Here is a 19173-nt window from a genome sequence, read left to right on the forward strand (position 1 = left end):
CTTGGTTCAACAAACGCAGGCTCCGTATCAGGCACGTTACCATTCAGGTCAATAGCATCTGCGCACTCGAGAACTGTCACCCTCATGTAAACATCTGTTCATGCATGGTAGGATTGACGGAGGGATGAATCGGCAGCGGTCACTGATGTCTGCCTTGCAGGGAGGTGGGAGGATGACAAAGACGGGCCGAAGCCGAAGCGAGCAGGCTCGTGCATCTTCGTCGTGCAGCAGGTGCTCTCCATTCACAACGCCAGCACATTGCCATCGACAGCATTCTTCAACTGTATCATTGATTCCATTCTTACTACTAGGGTATTTGAAAAGAAAAGCGAGTGGACCAACTCCGTCGTACACATCACAACTTCCCTGCTACATGTACTTGGTTAGCCAGTTCTGTGAGGACATTTCCTCCACCCTCCTGGCCTCTGCCTTCACAGGCGTCACATAACTCGGCTCAGGTTTGGCCATCCCATAGTTCGACAAGTGGCTTTCCTACTGCGCAATGCCGTTCGTGGTGAGCCCGTTTATCGCATCTCCGTTCACGTAGCCGTTAGAGTACCCGTTGGTCGCATGCCCATTCGAGTGTCCATTGACTTCATTGACTCCGTTCACTACAGTCTCATCGTCATAGTGCAGTGTGAGACTAGTCGGAATCGGGCTCTCGTTTGAACTGGCATCCAGGTAGTGCCTCATGGTAATGCCAGCGAGCTTGTGCTCTGTTGTGACGAAACGACCCTGCTTTCCTGGTGCGCGGCGCACATTCTTCAGCTTGAACACCTCGCGCAGGGTTGTTGCGAGTGAAGGACCAACCAATCGAGCACCGAAGCAGAAGTGGAGGCCGTGCCCAAGAAGTGTGTATTCCTTAAACGAGCGATGCGGGTTGAGAATCTCCGGATTGGGGAATGCGACGGGGTCCATGGCCGCCTTGGATGTGGCGATCAAGACTGTGTGGCCCTTCTTGATCGTCACAGGCCCGTGAGCACCGTCCATGACCGTGATGTCTCGCGTCGCTACGCGAGGCAAACCGGGAACGACTCCTACGTGGCGCATGCCCTCATACACAAAGCCTTGCAGCTCGCGGTCTGACGCCGCAGGATCCATGTGGGCAAGCTGGATGATACGCTCCTTGTACTTCTCATAGCCGGGGCTGAGATACAAGTCGATCAACAGAGACGCTTGTTGTGTAATGTTGCCGGCAACAGGCGCACCCATACCAATGCAATCACCAACCTGGTCCCCAATTGGCAGCTTTGTATTGGCGAGTGCCTTATAGATGCGATCAGCATGGGGGCCGACTTCAAAGGCGCTTCCCTTCGCCATCCAGTCAACGAAACCCTCCAGTCTGCCAGTCTGCGTCTTGAGATGAGTCTCGAAGATCTGTCGCAACGGCGCAGCCGCTTTCATTGCGCCTTCCTTCAGCTTCCATTCGTTGGCCGGCATAATGTTGAAGCTCTGGTACATGAAGAGGACAAGGTATGCGGTGAAAGCTTCGTGGAGGGACAGTAAGCCTCTTGGTTGCTCTTGCGTCTTCAACGGCAGCGCGAAGCGATCCGCAAGCCAGAGAATAGGCACAATGTTGGTCACATCCCGAACAATGTCAATAGAGCGCCTTCCCTTAGGACCTTTGACGGAGTTCTTCAGGATCTGCTTGCGAACGTTCGTGCTGAAGAAGTCCGTAATGTTCTTCTCAAAGCCTTCCTCGAAGAAGATCTTGTGGAGTATGTTCGAACGAGCATCGTGCTTCTTAGCCTCGTCCCAGCCGATCATGAAGTCATGCCCAGCGGTACAATTGCGGATTGCAGCCTGGTACATGACTACGAAGCTGTCACGATCTTCGAAAACCTTCTTGCAGCCTTCTTGGGTTTGAACGCTGACTATGTCGTAGTCGTTGGGTGGTCGCTTGAGATCGTACTTTTCCAGAACTTTGTTGCCTTGCACGATACCCTTTGCTGCCTCTGGGGTGTAGAAAGGCAAGAGCACGTACGTCGAAGTACCGGTAAATCCACCGGGGAGACCTTGGAAGAGCAGTCTCGGAAGAACTCCACCATAGGCACCGGGAGTCGTTTGCTGCAACAGAGCAGCTCCCCAGTTCGTCAATGTGTTGGCGTTGAAGTCATAACTGAGGAAGCGATCGCCGCGCACCAGAGCAACAGCGTCATCCAAGATACCTCGTCCGGTGGTCTGCCCTGGGCACACCCCGCTACCTGGCATGGCAGGCTTGGTGCATTCGGCCATCAAGCCAGGGTACAACTCCATGTTTTCAATGTGACCGTAGAGCAGCTCCGCAGCGCGTGCTGTCTCCTTGTCGGCGTTCCAGTCTTCAAAGGTCTCGTACGGCTTCAGGTTCAAGTATCTGCGGAACTCGTTGAGCGTACAGACGTTGAACATGTCACGGGCCTGTAGCTGACCCATCAAGTCTACAACCTTGAGACTTGCTGGTGTGCCGTGCGCGCCAAATGCATGTGCAGGCTCTTCAATGCAACTCTTTATCAACTCGGACAGATCGCTGTCTTTGAAACGGCCATCCGGCCCTCTCTGCAGGTTCCCGAAGGTCCAGTTCTTAGCTTCCATGCCTGGGGCAAAGAGCTTGTGACCATATACCTTCATGACCTCATGGAACATTTCAACAGTCACGTCGTCGATGCTGCCTAAGTTGGGGTGCACGGAACGCACGATATCCTCCATCCACTGGTCGTCGGCAGCGCTGAGTGCAGCATGCCAATGATATAGTACGGCAAACTCCACGGACACCGCACTACCGGTGCCTCGTTCAACGCGGGTCCCACCTTGTTTGATCTCTTTTCCGAGATTGAGAGACCACTCAGAGTTCGCTCGAGGGGTGTTCAAGATCGCGGCAACATAGTCTTTCAGAACTACAGATGCAAAGAAGCCAACATTGATGTTGCGCGTAATCTGGAAAATATCCTCGTCTTGCCTGTTACTTGGAGTAAGCATGATGTAGACGTTTGTGGGATGTGGGTGCATACCACTCCTTTTCCTTCTCATTAAGCTGATCCCAAGGTTTGTACTTGCCGTCCTCGTTGACAGAGTACAGTGATTCCGCGACGTGGTTATGATTTCTCGAGAACATCAGGAGCACTGCAACCACGCCAGGCGGCATCATCATGATACGTTCTGATGCGATCGAGTCTGGCCAGATCAAACCACTCTTGTATGTCCGGACCCGCTTTTGCTCCTTGTCCGTGTTTCCATATAATGTGCTGAGATCGACGTAACTGGAGGTTTCATTTATCCAAGGGTTCTCTCTGGAGGTCTGGAAGCATTCGTGAATGACTACTGTCGCGAACGAGAAGAAGAGACGGTTCAACCCGGATGGATGTGGGCGGAACGGACCGTCACGTTTCAGCAAAGCTTCGTAGACGTCCTCGACATTGGGTAGGTTGGGCCCTTCGCGCATTGTCAGCTATCTCGTTTCTGGAAGAGACAGCTCGCATACCTTTCGGTTTGGATGGTGGCACATTACGCGTGTAAGGCAAACCAGCCTTACCCATCTCTGGGTTCCAAGGGTTGTTTCCACTGCCATCATGTCGACGATACCGTGCCGTAGGCCCAGTCATAGTGGGCGGAGGGTGTGGAAGATCGTGCCATAACATGGATATGAAGCCGTCCGAAACCTTTTCGCTCAACCCACTATTCAGCGGCAGTCCCTGTAGCATCTCGACGCCATGTTCGAGCAAACAGTCCTTGTCGTCTAGAGGGTCGCCAGAAGCCAAGGTTGTGATTGCCTCAACGGCAAATTTGGCATTCTTAAAACCAAGGTTCTTGATGTCATCCTTGATGGCTGTCTTCTCAGCGGCCTTCATACCGCTGGAAGCTTCAGCCGACCGACCATCGCTGGCTTTGGTAGGCTTCTTCATGATAGTGCCCAGCAATGATCGTAATTGGCCGGGCATTGTGAAAGATAGCACGCGTCACCACGTGCGAGCGCAAACAATAGGTAACAAAACAGGAGGAAGAATAACGTGTAGGTGGAGTGTTAATGGTTTCCAGGGAAAGTGCCGGGGTCAAGAGCAGCTATGAGGGACAGCTACGGAGCAAGTCAAACAGTGCCTCCCATGGCAGGAGCAACGCACTGACCCGTTCGATTAGATCCACGATGATCGTCAGCAAGAACGACGCAGTACTCTGGTCGGCGAATATCTAGATTTGAGAGCTGCAATGAAGCAACCCTCATTGGGTGGCTGGCGGAGTGGAGTGCAGCTTCGTACGCTGGTATTCGCTAGCAGAAGCTGCATTGGGACATGAAGCGATGCACGGCCAAGACTGATCAATGAACAGTATACTCTTTCCAGCTGAAAGCTCCACTCTCGTGAGCGATCCCCTGACTCACCGATCATTTCTGGATGGCAGCGAGTGCACGGCATGTTGTTGCGTGGAGCGAATGAGAAGACACTGTCACCATGAAGTGTGGAGACGCCCTAGATGCAGAAGGAGAGAGCTGGTCTATTAACAAGGTAGAAATTGCCGTGGAGACCATGCATGCGGGCAGCCACCCCCGGGAGCTCAATGGTAGACGGCGGATAGAAGAGCTAGGGCGGCAGGCGCTCGCTTTGCGGACGGCAGTCTGACCGATAGCAGTTCCTGAACGCGTCGTCCGACCGAGCGATCGGCATACCGAGTCAGATGCTAGCAAAGTGTTGGCGATTAGAGAGCACCTATCCATATCACAGATTTCTGAATGAGCGTGTGTAGCGTGGTAATGATCAGCACATGGTCGTCGTGCTGAGTTGCATCGCGCACGCAGCTGCAGCGACCAAAACGGGTTGCCCGTTCAGCTGGTGAAGCACAAACCAGGGTCTGCAGGATAGACCGGCGAGATTCGATCGGCTTGTACCGAAACACAGTTCGATGGTGGGCGAAAGTTTTGGAACAGATTCGCGGAAGAGAAATCGATCGATGCGGGCCGCTTCCTTCCTGGTGGGGCGAAAGCAAGGGTTCTCTCGCCTGATTGGGAACCAGACATGAGTTGCTTCTCCCAACGTCGCCGAACTCGACGATGTACTCATGACCCGCATCATTGATCAATAGCACTGCAAATCCGAGGGTCCACTCCGGGCCAATCGCTAGCCGGGCGTTTTATGACGACGCGCATTATACTCCCCTAGTCATATCGTGAGTTCCGTATGCAGCAGTTCTCCACCTCCAATCTCTGCATAGGTGCTTAGCGTCTGCATCAAGGGCTCCCATTGGTACAACCGACAGTTGTTGAATTCGTTTGAACCACTCCTCGAATCAATGCATCGCGAAAAGACGTCCCGGCTGCTGTGCAGCACACCAAGAATGGTCAAAACAACGCCCACTTAACATGTGATATCCCACGAGGTTGAAGGATCAACAAGCTTGAAGGCTTTCGTAACCGAGAACGACAACGACCAGCCAGCACATGCATGGTGGCCGATCAAGCACGCTGGCGGTAGTAATTTAGCGTTGTACCAACCATGAACGGTAACAACCATTGCAGGTGGGATCGTCGCATATGGCCATAGCTCTCCTCTGCAAGAGATAGTCTTGCCACGAAGCTTCTAAATGAGTCGTTGTGTGGGTCATTGTTCCCTTATTGTCGATTGCAACTATCTGCTTCCCCTCTCGTCGTGCTTGCCAATCCTGCGCAATGGCGCAACAAGGAACAGAACAACAACATACTCAGGGCTTGTCATCACGGGCTGTTTCGCGCTCGCAACACGGCCAAATGGAGTCCGCCGCACCTATGCAACGCCGGAGCCATGTACGCAAGCAATTCGTTCTGTGCTTCGACGGCACTGGCAACAAGTTCAGCGGCACGGACGCGGACTCCAATATCCTCAAGATATATCGTATGCTCGATCGCAATGGCGATGATCAATTCCATTATTACCAGCCTGGTATCGGGACATATGTTGCGCAGGCCAATAGCTCTATGTCCAGGACTGGACGTATCGATAGATTCAAACACTGGTACGCAAAAGCGAAAGATAGCGCAGTCGGCACTTCATTCGACTTGCACGTTATGGCTGGCTACCGAGTAAGTCGAATCATCTCAAGTTCCAACAATGGACATACTCTATCATACAATATCACAAACATGCCACTCCGGAGCTCCGATAGCACGCATCGACATTGATATCAGGCTGATCAATCATGCCAGTTTTTGATGAGATACTACACTCCTGGAGACGACATATATTTCTTTGGCTTCTCTCGAGGCGCATACACCGCTCGCTTCCTGGCGGAAATGCTTGACCACGTTGGTTTACTCTCAGTAAGATACTAGCATGTATGACAGTTGCCATCGCTGACACGCCCAGGCTGGAAACGAGGAGATGTGTCACTTTGCCTGGAAGTAAGTGAGCACTACTTTCTCTCCAGCTCTTGGGCTGATCAACGATGCAGGACGTTTCAGAAGTGGCAGTGCCGGTTGGAAGGTAACGATGAAGAGAAGAAGGAGAAGAAGAAGCTTCTCGAGTTCATGTGCGCATTCCGAGAAACCTTCAGTCGCCCAGTGCGCGCTATCCGATTCCTCGGTCTCTTCGACACAGTCAACAGTGTACCACACTTCGAGAACGCATGGATGCAACGCAGCAGATTTCCATACACTGCAAGAAGTTCGGCACGTGTTATACGACACGCTGTTTCGATCGACGAGCGACGCGCAAAATTCCGCCAGGACCTTATCTCTCAGGCGAAGCCTGACCACGCAATGCTCTACAAACGTCAACATCGGAAGCATCACATGAAGGATTTCATTAATCGTGACGAGACAAATGATGACGACGAAACATGTCAGAACGATAAAGACGTTGAACAGCCTAGGGGCCGTCGTAATACCCTTGCTCCGCCTGACAACTTCAGGGACCCGCACGAGACTTCGGGAGTGCGTAGTTTGAGCCCGAACTACTCGTGTAGTAACGTGTCGGTGCAATCAACTGATCCCATTCACACACAAGATTCTTGGGACGAAGATGAGGGTGAACAGGACATTATGGAGGTCTGGTTTCCAGGCTGTCATGCAGTAAGTCTGCTCCTGCAATATTCGAGTGCCATGAATTGACTATTTTCAGGACATTGGCGGAGGCTGGCCCCTCGAAGCAGAGCATGACGCTGCATTGAGCCATGTGCCTCTCGTGTGGATGGTTCGTGAAGCGCAAAAGGCAGGCTTGGAGTTTGATGAGGAGAAACTAGAGGCCTTGAACTGCTGCCACGAAGATCGCACATTCGGCGATCCACGACACCAAACGATTGTACCCGCCATCGCCGTTGACCCGGGTTCGCCAGCTCTTGATAATGGTCAAGTTAACGGGAACGATGATTTAAATGCCACCGCCAACGGTTTCGTCGATGACAAGCACACCCTAGCTCACCACCATACCCACCCAGACACAAGCTTTCACCGAAAGCTTCACTATGCCGCAACACAGGGCCGCATGCACGACGTGCTCCAGTTCAACAACGGAGCTGGCACGATGGGCGTCGTCTCTTGGAACATCATGGAGTACCTGCCCTTCCGACGCATGGATCTCTGCGAAGACGGGTCCTGGAAAGCGATCAGATGGCCACTGCCTAAGGGTGAGACACGTGACATCCCAGCCGACGCTATGATCCACTCCAGTGTCATCAAGCGCATGCTCGCGAACCCAAAGTACAGGCCTGGCAACTTGATTGTTGGTGGTGGAGGCCGGGGCGTGAGGACGGCCCCCGAAGAGATGGGTATCGGCAAGTGGGTGTGTTGCGGTGAGGAGGGGCATCCTGTGGGTGAGTGCTTCGTCAGGAAGGAGAAGCCGGTCAGGAAGGGGACCGAGCAGAGCTCGCATTCTAGTATGATGCCGAGTGGACCGCAGGGCAATTACTTCTCTGGGCGTTAGAGGACAACATCAGCGTCGATGTAACGTACTCGAACCCAGAATCAGCCTCAGAATCTAAGTGACCTAAGATACGCCTTCGACACCTTCACCTTCGACCTTCTGGGTTTGTTCAACGCAAGACGAGGAACTAAATCACTCAAAAGGTCTACGAAAGTTAAGTCCCGTCTCCCTAGTGAATGAATTCGTCCAGGCTTGAGCTGTTGTGTTGGCATTAAAATCCTCCATTCTTACATTCAGACAAGTTGTGTCGACCATTATCGCAGTTTGACCACTGTGTCATTCCAGCCATCTGGGTAAACCTCTGACATCTAAACGCTACCAACAAACTGGTGATAAACATCTTTCGGGCGAAGTAGCACGTAAGAAACCCCTCTGAGGGAAGCTAAGATGTCGCTTGCTTCCATAGCTCTTAGACCTAGTTCAAATAATCCTCATGACGTTTCGAATAGTCTTCATTCTGCCCAGTATCTTTTCGGGGGTGCGACATGCGAACCTGAAGTTTTGAGAAACCGGACCCTCTACACCTGGAAGGAAAATAATTTGTGGCTTTGAATACGGGTCTGGACCCCTCGAGATTCCAGGCTCTCAGTGCACGCGCGAAGTTCGGGTTATCTGAATGATCCCGTCAGAGGTTCGCGGTGTACGACTGTAACCTGCTTTCCCCCATACATAGGACAAGGCTTCAAAATTGGGCGATAGACTTGTCTCATTATGCAGGTGGTCAGACGAGGTACGCCTGTGGTCAGCAGGTGGTTGTGCCTCAGGTTCTCATGTAGTTGGATGAAAACGTATCGAAGCGAGGCGAACGTCTAGGGCTGCTCGTAATCAGGGACACCCTAAGAGATTGAACGAAGACCCACATGATGCGATTGGACCGTAACAATAAGACCGATACGTGGCGAGCGAGGCTGGAGGAGTCTATGGTTGACTTGCGAGACAGAGCATCGACGCCGTGACGGGAAGAAGCGTCAACCGAAACGCGAAATTCCACAGTGCGGTTGAATGTCTGCGCGGCTCGCTTGATCAACCGTAGGTGAGAAAGTTAAGAAAGGATGATGGTGATTTGAATAGTCATCGTTCGATTTGGTAAATATGTGAAGAGAAAGATGTTCATCAATATGCCCCAAACCATGTGCGCAGATCCAAGACTCAACACGCTTCTCTATCCAACGAACGTCTATATGCACCCGCATCAAATGCTTCAGTCGCTAAATGCAGCAAACCAACAACAAAGAGAATTAAAGAAAGTTGAGAGAGCTAGTAAACAGAGCAGCTGACCTGCGCCCTAGTCATAGCAGAAGTGAACATAGCCTGCATAGCCATGTAATGGAAAATGATACCTCCCAATACAGCGACGTGCCAGATGTTGTGGCTGCAGCCAAAGTAGTCGAAGAAGCCAGGGAACCAGCGCTCAGGGCACTTGCTTGCGTACAATACTGCGCCGATGATGTACACTAGAAGACTCTTGGTGATAGGCGCGTAGAAGTACAGCGCCCACTGAGGGCCACGGGTCCACGACAGCTGGAAGAAGGGAATGAAGCCTGTCAAAGCGAGAGAGCAGTAGAACGCAACACGCAGCCAAGCCATGTCGGCGCGGTTGAAGGTCGGCTGCCAGGGAAGGATGACACCACCGACACCGAGAGCAGCAGTGAGGGTCATGTACGACCAGCGCGAGACAGGCTCGCAATAGAAAGCGGCGTACTCGGTGGTGAGGATCGAGGCGGCGACAAGAAGTGAAATGCCTGTGTAGTCGACGCAGGCGAAGCGCTCAAGCAGAGTCTGTTCCGAGATGCTGCTCATGGTGTGCCAGATCGTGGAGCAAGCAAGGCATTTGCAAGCTGCGAAGAAGAAGACACCGGCAATGAATATATCAGCCTTGGTCGACTGGCTCCAGTTGACGCTGGATGGGTAGAAGTAGAAAGCCAAAGCAAGGACCATGATGAAGCCCAGGAGATGAGACCAGATGTTGACGAGCTCGTTGTGGAAGCCAAATACGGAGCGCACGCACGCCCACTTGCCTTCTGAGAAGCGGTAGCCCTTGAGGATATGAGGGTTGATTCTCCAGGGCTCAGGCAGGTCGTCGTAGTGGAGCAGGCCATGCTCCTTCGCGCGAGTCAGCGCACGTTGCACACCGTGTTCGATCGTGATCTCCACGGTTTCACGAGCGCGGCGAGCCTTGTCGAGACCGCTGTCGACCACGCCCTTAGCAGCTTCGATACCTTCATCCATTTTCCTTCGCCCACTTTCGTACATCTCGTGGGCATATGAGCCGAGCGTGCCGTCTTTCAAAGCATATGCGCGTGTTTCAAAGTCCGTCAAATACGAGTCCATCAACTGTATTCCCTCCATGACCTTCTCGCCCAATGTCTCTTGCGACTCCAGCGCTTCTTTGTACCGCTCTTCAAGTGTCTCAACGAAGACTGAGGCTTGCCGGCGTCCAGCTTCGAGTGCGCCGTCGGATATCTTCGAGCACGATTCGCGCACGGCGAGGAGGGTTGTGTATGCATATTCGACGCCTGCGTCATATTTGAGATGGCCATAGTCTTCGAGGAAGTCCAGTCTGCAATTGAGGTCGGCCAGGAAGTTGCGAAGCTGTGAGCAGGGTCAGTCATAGCGATAGCATTCACATGAAGAGCTTCCTACCATCAGCTGGAAATTTTCCACTTCCTGAACGCAGGGTCTGGTGTGCCATGAGTGACGTCGCTGGCGCTGCTCCTCAAAGGTGCCATAGCCAGGACGACGCAAGCGCTGCATTGGCTCCTCTTGCGAAGTCATAACGGCGGTGCTCACACCCGTGGAGGACATGGAGCGCGGCATGAGGGGCAGCGAATTGATATATAGAGGTGCGCGGGGCTGATTGAGGCGTGGCGAGACTGCGGTTGCTGAGGGGTCCAATCGACAACGGTTCCAGATCAGGAAGGTCTGCGGATTGGCTGCGTAACGAGTCGTCTGGCTGACCTTTGCATGTGCGCGCAAAGAGGCTTTCTGGCTGGGTGGCTTACTGTCAAGGAGTGAACTGGGGGCTCTGGGCTAAGGACTGGTGGGCCGTGTTCTCCGCGAATGGGTGGAGTGGAGTACGCGGCGTGGATGGCGAGCCGAGAGCGGAGTGGACAGCAGCTGGCCGCAGAGAATTACGAGGTTATGTACAGAAGGCCGACCGAGAGCTACGGTGCTGTGGGCGGCAGGATGCCGATTGAAGTCTAAAAGAAAGTGGGAGGGTGGAAGCGACGGCGCCTTTGGCGTGTTGGCGCTCGTCATCCAAATTTCTTATCCGAGGCTGGATCGAAAGGATGGGGCTGTTTCGGTGCTTCCCGGGCCCTGCATATCCTGGCAGTCAGGTACAGAACATGAGTTCCTGCCTAGGGCTGATAGTTGACAGGTAATAGACATTTATTGCTTGTTTCATCCGTGCATACATACCGATTGCAAGAAGTGGTTGCCCTACATAGCATTGTCAGGTTCAACAAAGCACACGGGAGCATCGTGGAAGAACGGCTCGAACGGCTTGGCACTTTCTCCATTCGACTTGGTGCCCTTGTCCACTTTTAACACATCCATCACGGTTCGCCAACACATCGTTTGCTTTGATTTGTTTGTTGTGGGCAGCTGTTGATCGTTGGTATCATCTACGTTCTCGCACTTCAAGTTACATTGTCGCAAATTCCATGTTCAGCTCGCTCTGTTCTCTACTTTGCGTTCTGCAAGGCTGGCCGACGAGGTAGCTGGCTGGTAACGCCTATGACGGACTTGCTCCCTTCACCACACTGCGCCGTGCCACTCAACAAGCCTGCAGTTGCTACCCTGAGAAGTAGAGAGCAGTGTTCCACGTGGAATTGGCACTGCTGGTAATGTTTGACCAACATGCTCCTGCGTAGGTTACGCGACTATTGAAAAGTGCCCATCATTACTCTTTCTCTGCACCTGCGTATTTTCTTGCAACCTTGCTTTGACTGTGCAATACGCACACTACATGCGCCTAGCACTCAGCCTGCAGTCGTACTTAGTATTATCACCTGCGGCTGCGAAGTCGCATGTTGAGAGCTTCAGCTGGAGCCTTGAATGTCAGAGATCCGCAGGTTCTCTCCTAGACAGTCATCGATCATGAGTCTCACCGGCCGCTTTGTACGGGATCCCTTGTCAAGACCGGATCACTTCCAAATGCCATCAGTAGAGCCTCACCCCTCACGCGTGGCCAATGGTGGTTGCGCCCTCGGCGTCATGTGTGCTACACCTTAGCGCTGCTTATCGTATGTCATACCTCGCACTGCAGCACAAATCCAGCCAAAACTGCCAACACGGCACGCCAGGCAGCGCCACGATCTTCGCCGAGCATGCAGTTTGGTCCCCAGTTTTCAAGCAGTTCTCTTCGTACATACAGCTTCGTTGCCTCCTCAGTCGTTGGCCAATCAGCGACGCCCTGACCTCTGCTTGCGAACTCCCGGTCAGCGATGCCCTGCATACCTTAAACGTACCATGACCTCAGAACACGAGAATCGCAACTTCACGAACCATTCAGCAATTTTTGACATCTCCACATAACACTTCTGAACCCAGACTTTGGATGCTTCGATATTAACGAACCATGGCGGTACTTGCAGCGATACTGCCAGTTGTCTCCCGCAGTTCTTGTCTTGCGCTAGACCTGTATCAATTCGCCGCCTCGTCGCCTGGAGAGGCAAAGGACCTTGTGAAGGCCGCAAATGCGATCAACAATTTCGCTTCAATTTTGAAGCAGGTCGGAACAATCATCAAGGAAGACGATCGGTTACCTTCTTTCGAGGTATGTCACTCTCTGCATACCTGCTACGCCACCTTCACATTTGCCATCTCGTATGCATCAGGTTGAGTAAACAACGAGAAAACTTCTCTCGTTCTCAAATCTCAGCTTCAACTTGACATGGATGCTTCGAGAAGAGATGGACACAAGACGAATCTGGCGACAAAGACAGCTGGCGAACTCCCACCATGCTTACATAGTGTGTACGTCGAGACTAACATAATATCCAGGCTCTCGACGTACTCGAAGATGCCACTGTGCAGTCCCAGACTGTCTTGAAGGAGATCGAGAATGCGACTGAGCTTCGCAGGAATGAGCAAACCGAAGAAACAGATGAAGCTCGATCTTCAAAGGGTCATCCGCGCAGCGGGTCGCTGAATGTGACAAGGCTGGCCTGCTTTGCCGCGCATCTTGAGTGCTTGAGGTTGACCCTAGCTGTTCTCCTGCAGACTTTGTACACCGCTCAAAGTATCATGTGGTCAAAGTAAGCGAACGCCTCCCATACCTAAACGTCGTTACAGAAACGAGCAACCGAAGATCAGTACTTATGTTGTGCGACAATTCAGAATCTTCGGATTTTGGGACGCAACACTCGTTCTCATGTTCATCATCTAGTTTTGTACCATTACGCACTTTTGCTGACTGTCTCTGTAGACTTCGCCCTACAGTGTCGCCAAAACAAGCTGCCAAAGCAGTGGCAAACGAGAAGATTCAGCTCCAAACACTCATCATTGAGCAGCAGATGTCGATACTATCTGCAACAGTGCTCCACAACCAGGTGCCTCGTCAAGACGCTCGATTCTTAATGGAATCAGACAGCTCCCAGAGTCTCGTCATAACAGGACGCGAAAATACATCGCCGAACTCAAACCACCTGTATCAGTACCAGGATAAGTATCTAGGAAGTCTTGATACATCCGGATCTACGGAGGAAGGATGGCTACCGACTGTTTGTAGCATCGCTGGCCCGAGGACTGAGCTGCTGCTGGAGAGATGGACTAGTCTGCCAGACTTTGATCAACGCCTCCGTGATGCAGAACGTAAGGCCCGTACTCAAAAGCACGAGAATCAGCAGGCAACCGTCGAATCAGACAGCGAAGAGGAGGAGAGGCAAAGGTACGGGCCCAACGGTGCAGGCCTAGCTTCACCACCACCTCAACGATCTGGTAGCGTACAGCCGCTTTTTATGGACACAACTACTCTACCTATCCCAGTGCCAGGCTCTAAGTTCGGACCATCAGCTCCAATGTCGCCAGCAGCTTCGCCGAGAGCTTCCCGTACGACATTAGAGATACCTGTGTCGCCCCGCACCAGCATAGGCAGCTTACCGGTCGAAGCCGCAGCAGCAGTCGAAGCCAAAGAGGAAGATGACGACCTCGATCTTGAAATACCATGGACTCTGCGTACCCAGAAGTACGAGTGGAGGTTCATTGATGGCAAAGTTGTTGGCTCGAATACCGACCTGCCCTTTTCAGCTGCATATGCCGAGCGACGAAGTTGGACAGAAGTTCTGGCGAGCTGGGCCTGTAAAGAGGCCATTCAGGAAGCAGGCTACAAGTTCACGCAGGTGCAGAAAGAGAGAAAGGACGGGCGCAGGACGAAGTTCGATACTTGCTTCTGCATCGAGCAGCCGCTGAAGTTCGACCAAGTCAAACGCCTGGTTGAACGGACTGTTGAGTTATACCGAAAGAATGTGTCACCGACTCCACCACCACAACCAGCACTACCGCGCGTCCGACGTACCTCCTTTGATCGACCACCTCCTGGTCCACCGCCAAGCTACCTGGCTAAGATGGCTGCGCAAGACCGTGATCGGACACCTACTGCAAGTAGACCACAGATGCCTTTAGAAAGATCGTCCAGCACAGTGGCATACCGTCCACCACCGCCGCCACTAGACCGCTCGATGTCTATGCCGGGCCCAGGGATGGTCCCTCCACCGCCATATCCACCGAGTATCAACTCGCAAGCACCCACTCGACCTGTGGCAATGCCAACACCAGGACCAATGCCAATGACTAACGGCCAATACTCCTCATTGCCGTCTCAAAGCCTCTACCCTCCACAAATACCCCCTCCACCACCAAACGCGCAGCAGTACCCATACCCACCTCCACCACCGGGTGCACCCTACAGCAACTACCAGCTTCCGTCACCTACGCAACTCTACGCCAACCCATCGGGCCCACAGTCACCGATGCGCCAGTCGCATTTTGTTCCTAGGTCGACGGACAGGTATGACGACGATTCGATGACCTCTGATTCCGGAAGTGGAGAACGGAGAAGACGTAGATCGAAGTCGAGGAAGAGATATGAGAAAGAGGTCGAAGGGAAGAAGAAGAAGTATGGGAAGAGTGCGGCTGTGGGGACGTTGATGGGTATTGGAGGGTTGACGGCGTTGCTTGATGGGTTGGGTGGGCTGTGAGTTATGCATGGCGATTTTTTCTTCTTTATAGATTAGTGGGACGATTAGATGCACGAATCTTTTGACTACGCCAGCGTCACACAATTTCCATATCACAAATCTCATCTTTTAAATCCATTCCTGATATGTTGAGATGCCGTTCACTCTGCCGTGTGTTTCAATGTGCCATCCATATCCCAAACGCCGCGCTATGCATAAACCAAATCCCCTCCTCCAGTGTCCCCCATCACCTACTATCAGCGACATCTGGCAGCCTCTCAATAACATACTTCCCCTTCGCCACACTCACAATTGGCACACCGGGAATCTTCCTAATCCTCCTCTTCAAATCCCTATCATTCGTCGCCACAAGATAAATTCTATGCTTCATAACCCTCTCCACAATACAATCATCCGCATACGTGCCCTTGTGATCGCACTTCAGTCTCTCCCACCTCTCATCCCTCGCAATGCGTAACGCAATCCTGTACTTCGGGCCCAGCTTCTCCAACTCGGCCATCACGCAGGTGGTGATGATGGGTGTGGCCTTTGCGTAGAGCAGGTCCATGAGCGCTTTGTCCAGCTCGAGCTTGGCGTGGACGGTATGGGAGAGGAAGTTTGTGTCGACGAGGACTGAGTAGGGCGGGCCAAGGGCGGTGTTGGCCTGGAAGAAGAGCGCGGAGGAGACCTGGGGGATTTCGCGTTTGGCTACTTCGGCGGCGGCTTTCTTTTTGGCTTCAAGTTCGCCGTCGGCTTGGTTCTTCTTTCTGCACAAGGGTGTTAGTATGGATGTTGAAGAGGTGGCGGGGCGTTGGGCGCATACAGTCTTCCATCTTTTTGGCCTGCGGCTGTTAGTCTGGATTTGTTCAGGTCTGGCACTTGTGTAGCTCACCGATGACTCTCTTCATCTGCGCGAACTTGCGCGTCTTCTTTTGGACACCCATGGCTGCGACGTTGTGCTGGTACGTTCGCGTGCGGATGTCGATAACGCGCTGATACTTTTTGGTGGAGCACTTCAGATACGGCTGCCAAGAGTTCGACTTCTCAAAAATGTCGGATGTTGCTGCCGCCGACCAGACGCTAGAAGCAGTGGGTCCCAGGAATAGCAATAGCGCAGTGCATCACGCAGGGACGAGTTTGACAGGCAAAGGGTTCACGATGGGAAAACTGGTCTCCTTTCTACTTCTTGGTGGTGTCTGAGTGAGCGCAGCACCACGTGACATTGCAGCCATCGTTTCCCTTCTTACCACCCGTCTTGATCATCGCTATTTGACGTTCGTCACCGTCCCTCGCTCATCCCGCCGCTCCCCATTCCAATCGCTAGCCCGTGCCAAACACCAAGCGAACTGGGCGCTCGATCCTCACTCCGCCGCGCCCCTGCAGCCCCGTTCTCTCTCTCCACCAACAGCCCAGCAAACAGGGTCCTCTCCACCTCTCGCTGTCCTGTCGCTCGTTTCGCCCTGACATCACTGCACTCGACCCGCGAGCGACGCTCTCCACTCGTTCGCGAACAGCCTCGTCCCCTGAGACACGATCAGCCGCACGACTCGGCGTCAGCCTTCATCCACGCTGTCCCCTTAGGCGGGCCCCTCGATACCCCAGACCACACCACAACCCCCGTCGAACGTCGTACACATTCTGCAATGCGCCCTTCGGTAGGCCTGTTGGGCTTGCTGCTCGCTGCAGCGCCTGTTGTCCTGGCGCAAGACGACAGCGACTTGCCACAACTGTCAACAATTCAGCAGCCGGACGGACAGGGAGCGTCATCCAGCGTGGCAGCATCGTCCGCGGCAGCATCTTCAGCCCAAGCATCCACCACAGCAGCAGCAGCAGCATCATCTTCAGCGCAGGCGACATCAGCAGCACAGTCGAGCGCAGCAGCATCAGGGACAACAGCTGCGAGCGCTGATGATAGTGGCTCCTTCCCAACTGTCACACAAGGCATCGTCCAACTCTCAGGCCTGCCTACACTCGCTGGTGTCGGTGTGCCTGACCAACGAGTCCCAGACACATCTGGAGCACTCTTTATGCAAAAGTCGGATCTTCCGGACGGAACCGTGTTCATTTGTGTCGGCGCGATCTTGGGTTTCCTCGGTGCTTGCGTGCTTCTGTGGCGAGGTCTCGTTGCGTGGTCGCTGCATCGATCCGTCAAGCGCGCTGCTCTTGCGCAGAACCTGGCTGATATGAAGGCGATGTCAGCAGTGCCCGGCAAGAAGCGCGGCATGTATACCCATGTTGGTGCCAGCTCAACCATGTCTCTGGATCATCTGTCTGCGGCGCCCACTGGCCATTCGAGGCCTCAAAAGCCATTCGCTCAGGCCCCGGGTGGCACACCTCCCAGGGCCGCATCTTCTTTGTTCTTCTCTCCTACTGCGGGCGGCGCAGCTGGTCTCGCACAGCAGGGCAACCGTTCGTCGAACTACCTGCCCGCTGGCTACTACGCTGCTGGTAACGCGGCGCCTGCTGGCGGGTCTCCAATGGCACATGTCGGCGGACACGGCGCACACCTGTCGACCAACTCGCTGGCCTTGCCAGGAAACCGGTTCAGCCGAGCATCCGGCATCTCACCTCCAGGATCGCCGTCTCTTCCACCTTCTCGTGGCTATGACCGCGCTCCCCCGTCCAGAGACGGCTTCTCCAACTACAACCGCAACAGCGTTGCTACTCTTAGCACACCAGGCAACACCAGGAGCGGCGTCTATGGCCACGGTCAGGCTAGCGTAAGCAACTTGTCTTTGAACGTACCGGGCGGAAGTACAGAAGCTGGTGGCCGAGCTCCGAGTGCGTATCTGGAAGATTTGTTCGAGAACCACGGCGGTTCGCGCTCGCAAGAGAGGTTCTAGAGAGATCTCAAAGTGCAGCCTGTTGTGCAGCGGATGTCAAGATCGCAGTCTTTGATCGATCGTACGGCGGATATCTACCACTCTGTATACGTAGCCGGCAGAGAAAGAGTGTGGGACGTCGAGATGGCTCTGGAGAGGAGCAAATCTGCGGTTATGTGGAGAAGCAGAGATAACCGGGGAAGACCACAGTCGACACCTTTGTTTTGATTTCGACACACCAAGCTACCAGTCTATGGGCACCGTACTAGGTATCGCGGTTTTGTGTTGAGGTCGTGCTGCATGCGCGGGTATGCAGTGTACCTCGTCCTTTTTGAAGCCGTGCCACCTTGCGAAACGGGTCGGTATCACATACCCAGTTCACAACAACTTTTGGTCATCTTTACGATCGTTGGCATTTTTGAGAGAGCTGATACATTGGCGGGTGTTGGCTGGTTTGGTTCAGTTCTTTTGCATAGATACCTTGAGATAGCTATTGTTCGTAATGATGGGAGAGTAAGCACGTATTGCTTGTAGTAATTCAATGTAAGAAGACCAAGTCTTGGGGTCCAGTGTTACGGCTGGAATGTGTGCATGCTCGTGATACCCAAGGTGCTTGTACGTTCTGTGCTGTAATGCTACGTAGCTACTGGTCGCTGGGTATCCTGGCAATACGGGTTTGAGAATCGGGTATGAGATGGCAAGAAGAAAAGACCTAGACTGCCAACACTGAGCAGTCTGTCAGCCGGTTATCAAGCTTGGAGGCTATCAGCTTATTACATCCGCGGACTCGTGGTCATTGGCTGGGAAGGAGGTTGTTGCTGTACGTCGAGACGCTAGCTTGGTGCTTTGATATCTTGTTTCTTGAGCTCCAAAGTCTGGTTACAGATGCAGTAGCGCTCACACTTATGCAGCACAAGGCGATGTCCCGTCTATGTGCGCAGCGAATTGGCTGCGGGTTTTGAGGATGCTCCCATCCCGCTGCTAGTATAGTAGTGGGAGAGTGGGAGCGCACTGCAATCTCTAGCGTGGGCAGAGCGGTACCCACGCAGCCTTGTCTCAGCGCGTACGACCATCTCAAGAACCTGTTGATTGCACTGCCATCTCTAGCGTGACAGAGCAGCATTTGGCAGGTCTCAGTCTTGCGCCGGATCCGCAAGTCTCCTTCGGAGCCAATTAAGACAGCAAAAGACCGGGATGGCATTCGACACAATCGCTGTAAACAAAAGTCCACTCCAATCTTTAGTGTTGAAGAGCAACTCGAAGCCTTACATTTCCCTTGCCGTAAGGAACTCTAGCCACGCGGAGCATTCG

At 53.3% G+C, this 19173-nt stretch overlaps 7 protein-coding genes across 7 annotated transcripts; 3 read left to right on the forward strand and 4 right to left on the reverse strand.

The window, feature by feature from the left end:
- Positions 1 to 258: 258 nt before the first annotated feature.
- On the reverse strand, positions 259 to 4293 carry BU25DRAFT_362011 (heme peroxidase). Its single transcript, XM_033703717.1, has 3 exons — positions 3458 to 4293; positions 2988 to 3408; positions 259 to 2935 (listed from the first exon to the last, which is right to left on the reverse strand). The coding sequence occupies exons 1-3, from the start codon at positions 3912 to 3914 to the stop codon at positions 493 to 495; spliced, it is 3321 nt and encodes a 1106-aa protein (XP_033565005.1). The 5' UTR covers positions 3915 to 4293; the 3' UTR covers positions 259 to 492.
- Positions 4294 to 5728: 1435 nt separating this feature from the next.
- BU25DRAFT_387012 (uncharacterized protein) lies at positions 5729 to 8347 on the forward strand (the record flags this gene model as incomplete). Its single annotated transcript, XM_033704419.1, has 5 exons — positions 5729 to 6022; positions 6146 to 6259; positions 6306 to 6340; positions 6391 to 7009; positions 7059 to 8347. The coding sequence occupies 5 exons, from the start codon at positions 5729 to 5731 to the stop codon at positions 7857 to 7859; spliced, it is 1863 nt and encodes a 620-aa protein (XP_033565006.1). The 3' UTR covers positions 7860 to 8347.
- A 769-nt stretch (positions 8348 to 9116) lies between these two features.
- On the reverse strand, positions 9117 to 10676 carry BU25DRAFT_429221 (HlyIII-domain-containing protein; the record flags this gene model as incomplete). The annotated part of the gene is made up of 2 exons (XM_033708542.1): positions 9117 to 10451; positions 10503 to 10676. 2 exons carry the CDS (start codon positions 10674 to 10676, stop codon positions 9117 to 9119), a joined length of 1509 nt encoding a protein of 502 aa, XP_033565007.1.
- A 754-nt stretch (positions 10677 to 11430) lies between these two features.
- On the reverse strand, positions 11431 to 11925 carry BU25DRAFT_408095 (uncharacterized protein). The gene has a single exon (XM_033705720.1). It carries the CDS (start codon positions 11720 to 11722, stop codon positions 11546 to 11548), a length of 177 nt encoding a protein of 58 aa, XP_033565008.1. The 5' UTR covers positions 11723 to 11925; the 3' UTR covers positions 11431 to 11545.
- Positions 11926 to 12155: 230 nt separating this feature from the next.
- Positions 12156 to 15178, forward strand: BU25DRAFT_408096 (uncharacterized protein). Its single transcript, XM_033705721.1, has 3 exons — positions 12156 to 12639; positions 12867 to 13120; positions 13291 to 15178. The coding sequence occupies exons 1-3, from the start codon at positions 12442 to 12444 to the stop codon at positions 15059 to 15061; spliced, it is 2223 nt and encodes a 740-aa protein (XP_033565009.1). The 5' UTR covers positions 12156 to 12441; the 3' UTR covers positions 15062 to 15178.
- Positions 15162 to 16176, reverse strand: BU25DRAFT_387020 (Fcf1-domain-containing protein). Its single transcript, XM_033704420.1, has 3 exons — positions 15933 to 16176; positions 15864 to 15882; positions 15162 to 15807 (listed from the first exon to the last, which is right to left on the reverse strand). Exons 1-3 carry the CDS (start codon positions 15982 to 15984, stop codon positions 15288 to 15290), a joined length of 591 nt encoding a protein of 196 aa, XP_033565010.1. The 5' UTR covers positions 15985 to 16176; the 3' UTR covers positions 15162 to 15287.
- A 39-nt stretch (positions 16177 to 16215) lies between these two features.
- BU25DRAFT_387021 (uncharacterized protein) lies at positions 16216 to 17883 on the forward strand (the record flags this gene model as incomplete). The annotated part of the gene is made up of 2 exons (XM_033704421.1): positions 16216 to 16907; positions 16956 to 17883. The coding sequence occupies exons 1-2, from the start codon at positions 16684 to 16686 to the stop codon at positions 17881 to 17883; spliced, it is 1152 nt and encodes a 383-aa protein (XP_033565011.1). The 5' UTR covers positions 16216 to 16683.
- Positions 17884 to 19173: the final 1290 nt, after the last annotated feature.

The sequence above is a fragment of the Macroventuria anomochaeta genome (assembly GCF_010093625.1).
Source record: "Macroventuria anomochaeta strain CBS 525.71 unplaced genomic scaffold BU25scaffold_6, whole genome shotgun sequence".
NCBI classification, from domain to species: Eukaryota; Fungi; Ascomycota; class Dothideomycetes; order Pleosporales; family Didymellaceae; genus Macroventuria; species Macroventuria anomochaeta.